Source organism: Solea solea, chromosome 4 (genome assembly GCF_958295425.1).
Source record: "Solea solea chromosome 4, fSolSol10.1, whole genome shotgun sequence".
NCBI classification, from domain to species: Eukaryota; Metazoa; Chordata; class Actinopteri; order Pleuronectiformes; family Soleidae; genus Solea; species Solea solea.
The window spans coordinates 24,173,394-24,189,785 of record NC_081137.1 but is presented as its reverse complement, the minus strand read 5'-3'; the positions used below and the strand labels follow the sequence as shown (position 1 = coordinate 24,189,785).

Sequence of the window (16,392 nt, the reverse complement as noted above, 5' to 3'; positions counted from 1 at the left end):
TATGACTTTTTTGACTGATTTTGGACGACATACTATACTATGACTTTTTTGACTGATTTTGGACGACATATTATACTATGACTTTTTTAGGTGATTTAGGAAGACATACTATACTATGACTTTTTTGACTGATTTTGGACGACATACTATACTATGACTTTTTTGACTGATTTTGGACGACATATTATACTATGACTTTTTTAGGTGATTTAGGAAGACATACTATACTATGACTTTTTTGACTGATTTTGGACGACATACTATACTATGACTTTTTTAGGTGATTTTGGACGACATACTATACTATGACTTTTTTAGGTGATTTTGGACGACATACTATACTATGACTTTTTTGACTGATTTTGGACGACATACTATACTATGACTCTTTTGACTGATTTTGGACGACATACTATACTATGACTTTTTTAGGTGATTTTGGACGACATACTTTTTTGACTGATTTTGGACGACATACTATACTATGACTTTTTAGGTGATTTTGGACGACATACTATACCATGACTTTTTTGACTGATTTTGGACGACATACTATACTATGACTTTTTTAGGTGATTTTGGACGACATACTATACTATGACCTTTTTGACTGATTTTGGACGACATACTATACTATGACTTTTTTGACAGATTTTGGACGACATACTATACTATGACTCTTTTGACAGATTTTTGACGACATACCATATACTATGACTCTTTTGACTGATTTTGGACGACATACTATACTTTGACTTTTTTGACCGATTTTGGACGACATACTATACTATGACTTTTTTTAGGTGATTTTGGACGACATACTATACTATGACTTTTTTAGGTGATTTTGGACGACATACTATACTATGACTTTTTTAGGTGATTTTGGACGACATACCATACTATGACTTTTTTTGACTGATTTTGGACGACATACTATACTATGACTTTTTTAGGTGATTTTGGACGACATACCATACTATGACTTTTTTGACTGATTTTGGACGACATACTATACTATGACTTTTTTGACTGATTTTGGACGACATATTATACTATGACTTTTTTAGGTGATTTAGGAAGACATACTATACTATGACTTTTTTGACTGATTTTGGACGACATACTATACTATGACTTTTTTGACTGATTTTGGACGACATATTATACTATGACTTTTTTAGGTGATTTAGGAAGACATACTATACTATGACTTTTTTGACTGATTTTGGACGACATACTATACTATGACTTTTTTAGGTGATTTTGGACGACATACTATACTATGACTTTTTTAGGTGATTTTGGACGACATACTATACTATGACTTTTTTGACTGATTTTGGACGACATACTATACTATGACTCTTTTGACTGATTTTGGATGACATACTATACTTTGACTTTTTTGACCGATTTTGGACGACATACTATACTATGACTTTTTTTAGGTGATTTTGGACGACATACTATACTATGACTTTTTTAGGTGATTTTGGACGACATACTTTTTTGACTGATTTTGGACGACATATTATACTATGACTTTTTTAGGTGATTTAGGAAGACATACTATACTATGACTTTTTTGACTGATTTTGGACGACATACTATACTATGACTTTTTTGACTGATTTTGGACGACATATTATACTATGACTTTTTTAGGTGATTTAGGAAGACATACTATACTATGACTTTTTTGACTGATTTTGGACGACATACTATACTATGACTTTTTTGACTGATTTTGGACGACATATTATACTATGACTTTTTTAGGTGATTTAGGAAGACATACTATACTATGACTTTTTTGACTGATTTTGGACGACATACTATACTATGACTTTTTTAGGTGATTTTGGACGACATACTATACTATGACTTTTTTAGGTGATTTTGGACGACATACTATACTATGACTTTTTTGACTGATTTTGGACGACATACTATACTATGACTCTTTTGACTGATTTTGGACGACATACTATACTATGACTTTTTTAGGTGATTTTGGACGACATACTTTTTTGACTGATTTTGGACGACATACTATACTATGACTTTTTAGGTGATTTTGGACGACATACTATACCATGACTTTTTTGACTGATTTTGGACGACATACTATACTATGACTTTTTTAGGTGATTTTGGACGACATACTATACTATGACCTTTTTGACTGATTTTGGACGACATACTATACTATGACTTTTTTGACAGATTTTGGACGACATACTATACTATGACTCTTTTGACTGATTTTTGACGACATACCATATACTATGACTCTTTTGACTGATTTTGGACGACATACTATACTTTGACTTTTTTGACCGATTTTGGACGACATACTATACTATGACTTTTTTTAGGTGATTTTGGACGACATACTATACTATGACTTTTTTAGGTGATTTTGGACGACATACTATACTATGACTTTTTTAGGTGATTTTGGACGACATACCATACTATGACTTTTTTTGACTGATTTTGGACGACATACTATACTATGACTTTTTTAGGTGATTTTGGACGACATACCATACTATGACTTTTTTGACTGATTTTGGACGACATACTATACTATGACTTTTTTGACTGATTTTGGACGACATATTATACTATGACTTTTTTAGGTGATTTAGGAAGACATACTATACTATGACTTTTTTGACTGATTTTGGACGACATACTATACTATGACTTTTTTGACTGATTTTGGACGACATATTATACTATGACTTTTTTAGGTGATTTAGGAAGACATACTATACTATGACTTTTTTGACTGATTTTGGACGACATACTATACTATGACTTTTTTGACTGATTTTGGACGACATATTATACTATGACTTTTTTAGGTGATTTAGGAAGACATACTATACTATGACTTTTTTGACTGATTTTGGACGACATACTATACTATGACTTTTTTGACTGATTTTGGACGACATATTATACTATGACTTTTTTAGGTGATTTAGGAAGACATACTATACTATGACTTTTTTGACTGATTTTGGACGACATACTATACTATGACTTTTTTAGGTGATTTTGGACGACATACTATACTATGACTTTTTTAGGTGATTTTGGACGACATACTATACTATGACTTTTTTGACTGATTTTGGACGACATACTATACTATGACTCTTTTGACTGATTTTGGACGACATACTATACTATGACTTTTTTAGGTGATTTTGGACGACATACTTTTTTGACTGATTTTGGACGACATACTATACTATGACTTTTTAGGTGATTTTGGACGACATACTATACCATGACTTTTTTGACTGATTTTGGACGACATACTATACTATGACTTTTTTAGGTGATTTTGGACGACATACTATACTATGACCTTTTTGACTGATTTTGGACGACATACTATACTATGACTTTTTTGACAGATTTTGGACGACATACTATACTATGACTCTTTTGACAGATTTTTGACGACATACCATATACTATGACTCTTTTGACTGATTTTGGACGACATACTATACTTTGACTTTTTTGACCGATTTTGGACGACATACTATACTATGACTTTTTTTAGGTGATTTTGGACGACATACTATACTATGACTTTTTTAGGTGATTTTGGACGACATACTATACTATGACTTTTTTAGGTGATTTTGGACGACATACCATACTATGACTTTTTTTGACTGATTTTGGACGACATACTATACTATGACTTTTTTAGGTGATTTTGGACGACATACCATACTATGACTTTTTTGACTGATTTTGGACGACATACTATACTATGACTTTTTTGACTGATTTTGGACGACATATTATACTATGACTTTTTTAGGTGATTTAGGAAGACATACTATACTATGACTTTTTTGACTGATTTTGGACGACATACTATACTATGACTTTTTTGACTGATTTTGGACGACATATTATACTATGACTTTTTTAGGTGATTTAGGAAGACATACTATACTATGACTTTTTTGACTGATTTTGGACGACATACTATACTATGACTTTTTTAGGTGATTTTGGACGACATACTATACTATGACTTTTTTAGGTGATTTTGGACGACATACTATACTATGACTTTTTTGACTGATTTTGGACGACATACTATACTATGACTCTTTTGACTGATTTTGGATGACATACTATACTTTGACTTTTTTGACCGATTTTGGACGACATACTATACTATGACTTTTTTTAGGTGATTTTGGACGACATACTATACTATGACTTTTTTAGGTGATTTTGGACGACATACTTTTTTGACTGATTTTGGACGACATACTATACTATGACTTTTTTGACTGATTTTGGACGACATACTATACTATGACTTTTTTAAATGATTTTGGACGACATACTATACTATGACTTTTTTAGGTGATTTTGGACGACATACTTTACTATGACTTTTTTAGGTGATTTTGGACGACATACTATACTATGACTTTTTAGGTGATTTTGGACGACATACTATACTATGACTTTTTAGGTGATTTTGGACGACATACTATATTATGACTTTTTTGCAGTAAACACTTGTCACACTGTGCAGCAAAACAGTTGGAGCTTTAAGACAGTTGGAGTTGGTGGGGGCTCCTTCCCAACTGTTTTGCTTGCAAGCAGACTCCTCAACACCCTGTTGAACCCAGCGCATACAGCCCGGGTGGCTGTTCTCAAACAAGAAAGTTAAGTACACCAAGTGAGTTGTCATCAGATTGAATAGCTCACAGCATCAGAAAGAGTCTTGGATCTCTGAGATTGTGAGTTCAAATCTTGCAATCAACTGAACTTCCTCCAACTTCACACCAACATAAGAATTTAAAAATACCAGCTATGTTGTTCTGCAGGTCAGTAAGAATAGCTCATGCTGGAAGAGTTGGGTTTGTATGTCAGAGGTTATGAGTTCAAGTCTTATGGTCAACTGTGTGAGTGCTATGTTCAAAGTAAACAGTCAAAAGCCCTAAGAGAACCTGAAGAAGAGAAGTTGCAGGTAGCTCAGTGCACAAGAATGCTGCTTTGAAGTCCAGAGCTCAGAGGTTCAGTTCTTGTGAGGACCATGATATTTTATAAGTCAACATCCAAAGTGAAGATTGAAAGGAGACCGAAAGTCCTTAATAGACTAGGAATTGGTGGTGCACTGGTTTTGTTCACAACCATTGGAATGTGTGAGTTACAAGGTGACCGGTTCGATACCACTGCCTTGCAGGTTCCATTCCTCAACCTTGCAGGGGTGAAGCAGGGCAGGTATCAAGTGGTGAGGTTGGAGCAGTGTGAGGAGAGGAGAGGAGGGGCAGGGAAGGGAGTTAGAGGAGCAGGGCAGGGAGTGAAAGGAGAGGAGTGGCAGGGCAGGGAGTGAAAGGAGAGGAGTGGCAGGGAAGGGAGGAGGAGCAGGGCAGGGAGTGAGGGGTGGAAAAGGGAGTGAGAGGATAGGTGGAGCTGGAAGGGGTCAAAGGTCAAATACTTTATATTACACTTTGCAGCAAAAGGTAACCGCATTAAGACACTTGGGTGGTGGTGGCCTTCGGCCACCACCACCCAACTGTCTTAATGCGGATTTAAGAGAGTTGGATGGGGGTGGGGGCCTTCGGCCCCCACCTGTTTTGCTTGCTGTACTTAGGAAGTGCACTTAGTCCAGTGAGCCTGACCGGGGGGGTACGACTCACTCGCGCCCTGCTGGCCACCGGGGGTACGACTCACTCGCTCGGGCCCTGCTGGCCACCGGGGGGTACGACTCACTCGCGCGCGCCCTGCTGGCCACCGGGGGGTACGACTCACTTGGGGTTGGTGCCGTGTGGTTGTGTCAGTCAGCAAGAGGTTAGGTTTGGGTCTGTTGCTGAAGCGTTGGGAACTGGAACTGAACCTGCCACCTCACTGTTGAGGCACAACCTTATGGTTTGGAACAAACCCACCACGCCACAAAGGCCACCTTCGTTTAAGATTGCTGTCTGCTTATAATCTTGAGTTTGGATGTGAAGCTTTAAAAAGCACCTGCTCCTCACAAGAACTGAACCTAAGATCTCAGGACTTCACAGCAGAGTTCTTGCCCACTGAGCCACCTGTTCTTCGCAGTTCTTCAGGTTCTCTTAGAGCTCTTGACTGTTTACTTTGAACACTGAACTCAAAGACTTGCATTCATCATAAGACTTGAACTGACAACCTCAGACATACAAGTCTTGTTCTTACAGCTGAAGCTATTCTTACTGAGGTGCAGGACAACATGTTGCTGGTATTTTTAATTTCTTATTTTGGTCTGAAATTTGAAAGTCTTGCAGAAGTTCAGTTGACAGCAAGAGTTGAACTCACCACCTCAGAGACACAAGTCATCTTCTGATGGAGAGAGCTACTCGCGCTGATGACCTTAGGGTGGATTTCATGGTGTTTTTTAAAGAGGCCATAGCCCGGAAGTGACAACTAATGCTGCGTTTTTGTGTGGATCTGCGTCATTACCTCGTCTATGAAGCCCTAAAAGTCCATAACAACCAGTTCAGCCACTGCTGAGAGCGCAGGGTTTTATTGTTTTCCTGAGCTCTACAAAGCACCAAGGCACTTCCGTTAACTAATTACGTCACTGGTGAATCTCACCACTCCCGTAAACAGCAGCGCCACCTAGTCCGGACACTAGAGTCCGGGCACATCTGGTGACGTACTTTCGACCGACTGATTTTGGACAACATACTATACGATGAATTTGTATTTGGACAGTTTATGTCGACATACTATATACTAGGACATTTTTAGTTTTGACGTAATACAATATGATGACATATTTAAGGTCACTTTTGAAAACAGTTGCATTGACAACACACACGTGCATCGTTAAGACGGTGATGGTGTGTTTACATGTGCAGCAGTGACGTCACATTAGCAGCAGCAGCAGCACCTGTGATCGGTTCACGGCAGCAGTTACCACATGTTTGTCCCCACTGTCCTCGTCCTCTTCCTGCTTTTGTCTCCGTGTGGAAGAAGTATCTCCACGAGTAAACACAAAGTGGAACATTCCAAATGATATAGACACAGAGGGGAAGGGGAGTGGAATGTACTACGAATATGAAATGCTGCCATCTGCTGGACGTACCTTTGCCCTTCACCTTTTAAAAGCTGCAAAGGGATCCAGTTATTTTAAGTCTTTATCTTGAAAGTTTTGAAAATTACCAACATAGATAATTAAGTAAGTGTTGAAATTCTATGTGTTGTGCGACTGTAATTGTAGAGACTGGAGTGCATGTGTGAATGTATCTAACTCCGAATGGAAAACATCAGCACACTAAAACTGAGTCCCGGCTTATAGCGCCACCTGCTGGCAGCTGGGTGTATCCTACATAGTCAGTTCTTTTATCTGTGCTGTTTTCCCTGCAGACAACTCTCAGAAGAGAACGCCAACCTGCAGGAGTCTGTGGAGAAGGAGAGCACTGACAAGAAGCGACTGAGTCGAAACAATGAGGAGCTGCTGTGGCGTCTCCAGACCAGTCCCCTCATGTCCCCGGCCTCCTCTCCCTTGCACCGCTCCTTCTCCACCTCCCCTGTCCCCTCGTCCCCTCTCTTCTCCTCCTGCTCTCCTGTGGGAGGCTGTGACTCTCCCACTCACTGTCACGGCTGTCCCCAACAGGTTCAATACTCCTCGCCGTCCCACAGAGCCACTGCCAATCAAAGTCCCTCCCCGGGACCGGCCACGCCCACTCACAGGGCGGCAACCAATCAGAATTACTCCCTTGGCCCGGCCACGCCCACACACCGAGCCTCAGCCAACCGCTGTAACTTGACCACAAGTGTCAGCTCCCTGCAGCGGTAAACTTCTGACCAAACTATAATGGGACAATTTTGACAGTTTATATTTGGACATTTTTTGACGACATGTTATACTTTCATTATTTCCCGCCTCTGAATGTGAATGAGAGAGAGTTGCGGGGGAAAGGAAGTGTCTTCAGTAGAGATGAGCTGACACGATATCACTCAGATGACGATCCTGGGATCTGTTGGTGCTTTTCCACGATACAGTTGTAGCACAGCTCGGCTCAGCTCGACTCTACACGCTTTGATTCGTTTTCCATTTCTATAGAACCTCCTCCATGTGAGTCATCACACGAATATGCCATGACATCGTTTTTTATACCTGTCACAAACACACCTGCACTGAACTGAAATCCCACTGAACGGGTTGTGATTGGGCTCCCGATCGCCGGCTTTCAGCAGTGCTGTCTCTAAATTCACTGCTCTGTCAAATATCGACATTTTAGGCGTTTCCTTTGCTAAATGTTGGAAATTAACTTTATTAATTTTTAACTGATCTACAGTTGGCTTTGATTCTTGTGTCACACACTCATGACTCTTCCAGTGAAGACACTCTCTGACCAATCATTGACCTGCAGTCTGACAACGTCACATGTTAGTATCGGCTCAGCTGAACCTTGTCAGAGCAGGAAGTAAAACAAAACACCAGGTACCAGGTTCTATCACTGCCGTGCCGTGCCCGTGCCGTGCCCGTGCCGTGCCCGTGCCGTGCCCGTGCCCGTGCCGTGCCCGTGCCGTGCCGTGCCGTGCCGTGCCGCTTCAACTGTACAGTGGGAAAGTGCCATATTTGAAGGTAGAAAAAGCAAAACAGATTAGTCTGATTTGTAAATAATAATGATGATAATAATAATAATAAATATAATACAGTATCAGTCAGATATTGGTATTGATAGATAGATACTAACACGTTTTTAAACTACATGTATGTAAAGTGAATTTTCGGAGGAGAAGAAGCACAGCATGTATGTGTTCAGTCGGTCTGTGTGAGTCTGTCCCTGGTATCGAAGCACTGAGGCTTCTAACTACTGAGATATAAGAAAACTTCTTTGTGAGATTGTAATTTGACAATGACGACAGCTCGGTCCTTTGTCCTGAAACGACTGTGTATATAGTGATGACTTGTGTTCTCCCTCTCACTGGGATGTATTACTGTCAGTTACTGAATCAGCTTCCGGCTGAAACCTTTGTTTTGTTTGTTTCGTTTTTTTCGGTTTCTGGATAAAAACAAAAATCCCTAACAAAGCGCCTTACACTCAAACCTGCTGCCTTACCAGCAGAGAGCGACCAATCATTTTATTTACATTAATCTTTGGATTTGGTTTATAAATCACAGCAAATTTGAAGGTGTGTTTTGTAATTAGTGCAGTGCTGACCTTTGACATGTGTGGAACATCTTCTTCCTGCATGTTCGGCCATTTTATACTTATACAATAATACAGAGGACTTTAAATTTACTTTAAATTCTTGCCAGGTCTTCCTACATGAGCTACTCGTCACATTCACAATCCCTCAGGTCAACTTGCAAAAAACTACCCCTGCCATTTTAAATTTACCTCAGCGGGAATGTGCAGTCTACACACACACACAGCAACAACAACAACAACAACAACGACACACACATCTACAGAGAGCTCAGAGCTAAAGGGGGGGATCAAGCACATGGATCACTGTTTTAAAGCGGATTTCTTTACATCGTGGTGTTTCTATCTAATTTATTTGTTCCATTTGTGTTTGTTTTTTGTGACTTCAGCGAGCATGTGTCGTAAAAGTCTTCCAGTGTTGACGTAAACCTTGTTATTGCTGTGATCATGTGATCTACATGTATGTGTAAAACCTGACGTGTGGAGGAAACGAACAATGAAACAACACTTTACTTGTGTTTGACGGGTGATGTTCAGGTCACAGTGTTTCTGATGGAATATGAGTCAATAAGCTATGTAAATATTTATAAAAAACAACCTCTCTGTGATGTATTAGAATAGTGTAGCGTGTACTAACCTCCTCATAGCCCCTACTTAATCCCTCCCACTTTGTTTATTTGAATTATTTCCCCTTTTTTTACGACTGTATTGTTCAGGGGAAAAAGTTTGATTACAAATACCTTCAATTTTCCTTTATACAGTTCATAATATTCTATTTCCCAAATTATAATAGAGACACCAACGTTTGACGTATACAACAGAGAATCATTTTATATCATACTTACGTACATTATACCTGCCTCCTGTGCTGTAATGGAACGACTCTCTTACCCTCAGGGTCCTAAGTTTTATCTGAAACGCTGAAAAAGACAGTATCAGACAATGTGATCTTATTATTATTAATAATAATAATAATAATAATAATAATAATGAAGATAATTTAGACGTATGTAGTTGTAAATAGACAGAGCCGTTGAGAGGTTATGAGGGTCAGACTGTCTGTGTTGTGTTGGCATGGGTTAGGTTTAGTGGCTAATGTCATATTGTTATAAAGAATTAAAGTAAATGCATGAGGGCCCTAAAACTCCGTGCAGCCTCCCTGCACCTGGTGAAGGAACCAGCATGTTCAGGGGTTTGTGGGTCGACAGTTTTACTCAATAATACGTAGATTGAAGTAGATTTTTTTATCGTTCTACCAGCACTTTTGACGGCCGTGAAATCTCAACTTTTCATTGACCTTCAAGATCCTTTTGTACGACACACACACACACACACACACACAGGGTTCAAATGCTCTTAAAAAGAATGTCGAGAACGAACAGCGTGAGATTTGAGATGAATCTCACTTTTATACCCACACACTGACGACTTTGAGAATGTCTTTGTCAGAATAATAAAGGCGTCAGAGAGTCACTGTGTTTTCTGAAGTCTCACTTCACCTCCTCGAGGTCACTTCAGGTCTGCAACAAAAACGCGTGTTTACAAACGACGACAGCATCAATTTACTGACAATAATATCTCTCTATGATTTCTAAACAGCTGATATTGTGACGACCCGTCGATGTGTCCTGTGGACATTCATGTCTCACCCTGTGCTCAGTGTCAAGAATGTAACAACTGCATTTTATATATTGTTTCTATTGATTTTTGGCCTCTTGTCCGAACCACAATGTAGCAGCCATTTAATAAGTAGCACTTAAAGAAACGTGGGTCATTTATCAGACGTTGAAATGTCCACACTGAAACAATGAACCCCCGTTAAAGGCAGAGTTTCACTGACCTTGTTCAGGCACTGATTGTAGTTTGAATGTAAATACATTTACAACATGAGTTGCATCTTAGTGCACTAACAGAGGAATAGAAGCATGTTTTTCCTGTCATTGTTGTTTCTCTCTCTCTCTCTCTCTCTCTGCATCTGTGAAATGTGAAATGTGGTGTGTGCGGTGGGAGGTGAGGGCGACGAGGACTGAGACAGTGCAGCGTGTGATGTACTCACATGTGTGGTGGTGATTTCATTTGTTCTTTTATGGGGGGGGGGGGGGGTGCAGGGAACATAGCATTAAAACATTCAACATACAAATCCTGTGTCCATGTTTCTCTTGTCTTTTGATTTTTTTTTTTAAATCTTGAGCTTCTTATTCCTAAAATATGACTTTATATTGCTTCCATTCTATTGCATTTATTACTGTTTCAAGTTAAGATCATGAGACAAAACTCTTGCTCAGTGAATTTTGCAGCATCACTCATTATTTTTTGGGATCTTCAGCAAAAACAGGACGGAAAGACAATTCTCTGCCATTCATTTATTATATTATATTTAGGATCACTCTGACATTATGACAGCATGAACAAGACGCTGTTGACTCTATAATCTACTGACATGTGATTGAATGTAAATAATTAAAAGGCACCAACAACAACAACAACAGTAGCAGCAGTTCATTCAATATTTCATTACACAATCATATTAAATGTATTTAAATATAAATGTGTTCTAGCAAAGGTCAAAGGTTTCCTTCCTGAAACATGCAAAATCCAGACGTAAACTACACTGACCACTCTTTTTTACTACAAATCACATGAGTGAGGAGGCGGGGCCTGGTCCCAACATGACTACACAAACTACACAAACCATACAGGTGTTTGTGAGATGACTTCACAGAGTAATGACAGCATTTACTCACATTCTGACATTTTTCATTTGCCTATACATAAGATTACACCACGGCTAATTTAAAATGTGCTGCACTCCGTGTCAACGATCACTTCCTCATGAAGTGACTGATGATATCCATGGGCAGAGGGAAGATGATGGTGGAGTTCTTTTCCGCCGCAATGGTGTTGAGCGTCTGCAGGTACCGCAGCTGCAGGGCGGACGGGGATTCTGCGATCACCAGCGACGCCTCCTTCAGGGCGCGAGACGCGTTCATCTCACCCTCTGCTGAAATCACCTGTACACAGAGCGTGGAAGAAGAGAGGATGTTCATCATTACGATTCCTCACTTAATAAACGTACACACCATCTGTACATGCATGTATGCGTGTGCTGACCTTGGCTCTGGCCTCTCGAGACGCCTCTGCTTCAGCAGCCATGGCTCTCTGGAGCTGAACGGGCAGCTTCACATCTTTAATCTCCACACGCTCCACCTTGATGCCCCAGTTATCTGTGGCTTCATCCAGACTGGACTGGAAGAGAGGGAGAGGGGCTCACACCTGCTGCTTATCATGTCACATGTCATTAAATATCAAGTTATTCCATGAAAAGACACATTAGGAAGTAAGTCAACTAAATATTATCAACTAGTTGTGATATCTTTAGGCTATGATTAGACTCTCATAGATAGATATTAAAGATCCTTCATTCCCTTTAGGTTACAAAACTCTGACAGGTGTCATTTTAATGATATTGTGCACTTTACAGGACAGGTGACACATTTCTATCATCCTTTTTTTTTACTACTTGCACTTATGTGACGTATGTGTGATTGTTAAATGGGCTAAGCTGCAAAATGACGGGATTCAGTTCACATTTGATATATTTGATTCAAACCCAACTGAGAGTTTTTTCTTTGTTTTCTAACTTTCTAACTTGTTATCAAATTAGAACATTAAATATATACGTATATATATATATATATACGTATATATTTACACAACTTTTTTGCATCCTTCCTTCCTTTCCCCTCTCTGTCCTCATCTTGCAGGTTGCAAAGTTAATATCAGTATAATAGTTGTCATGTGTTAAAATGGGCTGTGGTAACTGGTGTGTACCTGCATGCTGTGAGCGATGCCCTCACGGTCAGACAGGAGCTCGGCCAGGTTCTTGGTCCCCAGAACATTCCTGAGAGTGGTTTGTGCGAGCAGACGAGTGGAGGAGTCAGCGTTGGACACGTTGGCCACCGAGGCGATGGGGTCGTTCACCCGGAAGTACACCACTCCGTCCACACACACCGTCACCGAGTCCTTGGTCAAGATCTGGAATAGAAATATGTGACAGTTTCTTTTACTGTGATCACATTTTTATTTTATTTTCAGACTTAGAAAAAAGGCAGTACGTTTTAATAAAAAATACAAAACATGAAGACAGACATAAGAATATGAGACCGTTTCTGTGTGTGTGTGTGTGTGTGTGTGGTTTGGTTGTGTGCAGCTCTTACCTCCTGTGGTGGGATGTCAAACGAAACCGTTCGCAGATCAACTTTTACAATAGAGTCAGTGCACGGCAGAACGAAGAAGATTCCTGGAGAGGAGGAGACATAAGAGGAAGAAGTCAGTCGCCTCATCAGTCTGCATCACTTTGATATCACATCACATGACCGCGTCAGAAGCTGTAAATATGAATACCTGGTCCTTTGGCCTTCCTGTCTGTGATACGGCCCAGTCTGAAGATGACGGCGCGCTCATACTCCTGAACGATCTGTCACGTGAGCGAGAAAGAGCACAACATAAAGGTCAGTCCACGTGCACGGTTTTAACACAACTTTAACTCGTCTCACGTCTCTCTGTGATTTCACGGCACTCGCTCACCTTCAGACAGAACCAGATGGTGAAGGGGAAGAGGCAAAGCGTGAAGAAACCAGAGAGGCCGACAATGAACCAACCGATGCATCCCAGAGACCCCGTTTGTTCAGCTAAAGAAGACCAGAAGAGATCTGAAATTAATCTGATTCCCACACACACACAGTGCAAACAGTGAAGTGTTTACTTAATTATGTAAGAGAAGGAATTGTGTGTTAATACTTCATCAAACAACTGTATCCTCTGCTTTATTTCCTTTGTACTGCTGTGGTCATCACTTCCTTTGCTCTCGTGTTATAAACAACATCATTCTCTTTAGTTCAAACCACAACAACAACCGCGTTTCCTGTTGTTTTTACTGCTGATGCCCATTTGAAAAGCTGAAAATGTTACAATTCCACTTAAGACTTAAAGTAACAGTAACTATATAGTAACAAAATGGTTTTAATATTATGGCCATACCATATTTTTACCTAACACAATTTCCAGCTTGGTAATAACAGCAGTGATAGCTTTATAATTATTCTAATTGGCCTAATATGGTGTTATATTACCTCACATTGATATGTTCTCTCTGAAGTTATGACCACATTAATATTGATGGGTAATATATAATCACACTCTTCATTATATCTCTACATATTTTCTGTTGAATAGAAAACAATGGGATGGACAAACATTCATGTGGTCATTTAAAAAAGTTTCCATTATCCCCGCAATATTCTCTTATGTCCACATACTTAATCTGGTGATTGGTGAGATAGAACAAGTGATGTATGACGGCGCTGTGTACACAGCTTTCACAGTAACATGATCCCTGTTCCACAGGTTAGTGATGACAAAAGCATGGAAAATGATTGGAAAAAGAAAAAGTGCTCACATGTGAAACCAAACAGAGGAACATTTGCACATCCTCGTTTGCTTTTCATGAACACACACACACACACACACACTCACGGTCACATGCCTGTGGGACTCTCAGTGACACGAGTTCCGTCTCTATGACGATGCAGGTAAACTGTACTCTGACCCGGCCTTCCACTCACACAGGTGAGCGCTTATATACAGAATAATAATCATTCTACATCGAGCTTAACGTTAAAGGAACAGGTGATTTAAGATTTTAATGGCCTGGTTTCTCAGAAAATCTTCACATTTGAACACAGTGATGTTTAACATAAAAGCAATAAGAATAATAATAATGATGATAATAATAACAAATAAGTAAAACATGCTTACAGATCAGGTCTTCTCTGCTTTGCCCTCCTCTCTTCTGGATTTCCACCCGGTGTTCCATTTCCATGTACCAGTGATACTGAGTGGGGAAGTGTGCTGAGAGAGTTTGTTGAAGTGCAACTAATAAGGGAGGGAGGGAGGGACTCGCCCCAGCCTTTTAAAGCTATATTGCAGTAATATAATCAGGAAAACATGTAGGTAGGTGTGGCTCCAACTCTGAGTGGATCATCAACAAAGTGCCATAATAATATGAAGCAAACAGGTTAATAAAAAACCAACACTTCATTGTCTGTGAATCACAGACAATGCAAACAACTCCTGTTTACTTGTTTATTTCTGTATTTCTGTGTTTTTAAGCACCGTCACATACAGTAGAGTCTACTGAGGTAATTATATGAGGATGTTACAACAACACGCATCAATTTATGTGATTATGCAAGATATACAGTATATTATTATTATAATAATAATAATAATAATAATAATAATAATAATAATAATAATAATATGCGATATTTTTTTCTTTCTCTTTCTTATATTATTCATGAAATATCCCAGGAATATCATGCTGGTGTTTTTTGGTTGCTATCTATATGGAAATTTAGTGAGTGAGCCAATCAAAGGCAACAGCAAGAGTATTATCCCATTAGCTCATAACGATCATTCATAAAGTGGAGACTGTCTCTGTGCTCAGTGAGGAAACGCCAGTTTTCCCCTGATTTCACTTCCTACTAGAAAGCGGAACGATGCAGATTATCTGTGGTTAAATCAAACTGAGCTCATATGACACACAAACATACACTTTGTTTTTACATTTAAATATTCTCGTCGCTCTCTGTGATCCATGATGGAAAAGTGAAATAAATTTACACCTCAGCTCAAGTTATGTTGACAATAACTATCACTGTCAGGGATGCAAATGACTCCACGTAGATCTCATGACTCATGGACATAACTGAGAGCACCACCAGTGCATTAGGCAACATCATGGACACTTGGGACAAGCATCACATTAAGCACTCAGTGAGCGCTGAGCAGTCGGCAGAATGAAAGATTTTGGGCTGGATAAAAGAATTAGAATGAAATCATAAACTCGGTGTGAAGCCAAACTGCAGCTGATTAAACTCTCCAGTTACACCTGTTGCTCTGATTAAATCCACTGTCTCCGTTACATTAGAACTGTCACAGGTTTATTTTTGTACAAGCGGATGAATCACGAAACCGACTTCCTCAGATAATTGTTGCGCCGTGCACTTACTCGTCTATGTGGATGAGAATATGAGTGTATATACACACACAGACACACACAGACACACACAGTGCTGTGTAAAGAGAAGTTAGTGTCTGGCATAATCGCCTTGAGGATGTGGTCTACATTTGCTACACTCTG

At 39.5% G+C, this 16,392-nt stretch overlaps 2 protein-coding genes across 3 annotated transcripts in view; one reads left to right on the top strand and one right to left on the bottom strand.

Moving 5' to 3' along the window:
- The window catches only part of mtus2a (microtubule associated tumor suppressor candidate 2a), a 47,059-nt gene extending 36,927 nt beyond the window's left edge, over positions 1–10,132 (top strand). For both annotated transcript variants that reach the window (XM_058627024.1, XM_058627025.1), the window contains exon 16: positions 7,396–10,132. In XM_058627024.1, coding sequence (XP_058483007.1) covers positions 7,396–7,828 — 433 coding nt within the window. In that variant the 3' untranslated portion in view covers positions 7,829–10,132. The remainder of the gene's footprint in view (positions 1–7,395) is intronic.
- Positions 10,133–11,536: 1,404 nt separating this feature from the next.
- Positions 11,537–15,130, bottom strand: stoml3b (stomatin (EPB72)-like 3b). Its single transcript, XM_058627099.1, has 7 exons — positions 15,006–15,130; positions 13,776–13,879; positions 13,593–13,665; positions 13,406–13,488; positions 13,020–13,223; positions 12,300–12,434; positions 11,537–12,199 (listed from the first exon to the last, which is right to left on the bottom strand). The coding sequence occupies exons 1-7, from the start codon at positions 15,067–15,069 to the stop codon at positions 12,011–12,013; spliced, it is 852 nt and encodes a 283-aa protein (XP_058483082.1). The 5' UTR covers positions 15,070–15,130; the 3' UTR covers positions 11,537–12,010.
- Positions 15,131–16,392: the final 1,262 nt, after the last annotated feature.

Coding starts and splice junctions, on each gene's coding strand:
- stoml3b (XM_058627099.1), bottom strand. CDS start 15,069: ATGGAAATGGAACACCGGGTGGAAATCCAGAAGAGAGGAGGGCAAAGC. Junction 13,880..15,005: donor AAGCAGAGAAGACCTGATCT/GTAAGCATGTTT, acceptor GGTCTTCTTTAG/CTGAACAAACGGGGTCTCTG. Junction 13,489..13,592: donor CAGGAAGGCCAAAGGACCAG/GTATTCATATTT, acceptor CCTCCTCTCCAG/GAATCTTCTTCGTTCTGCCG.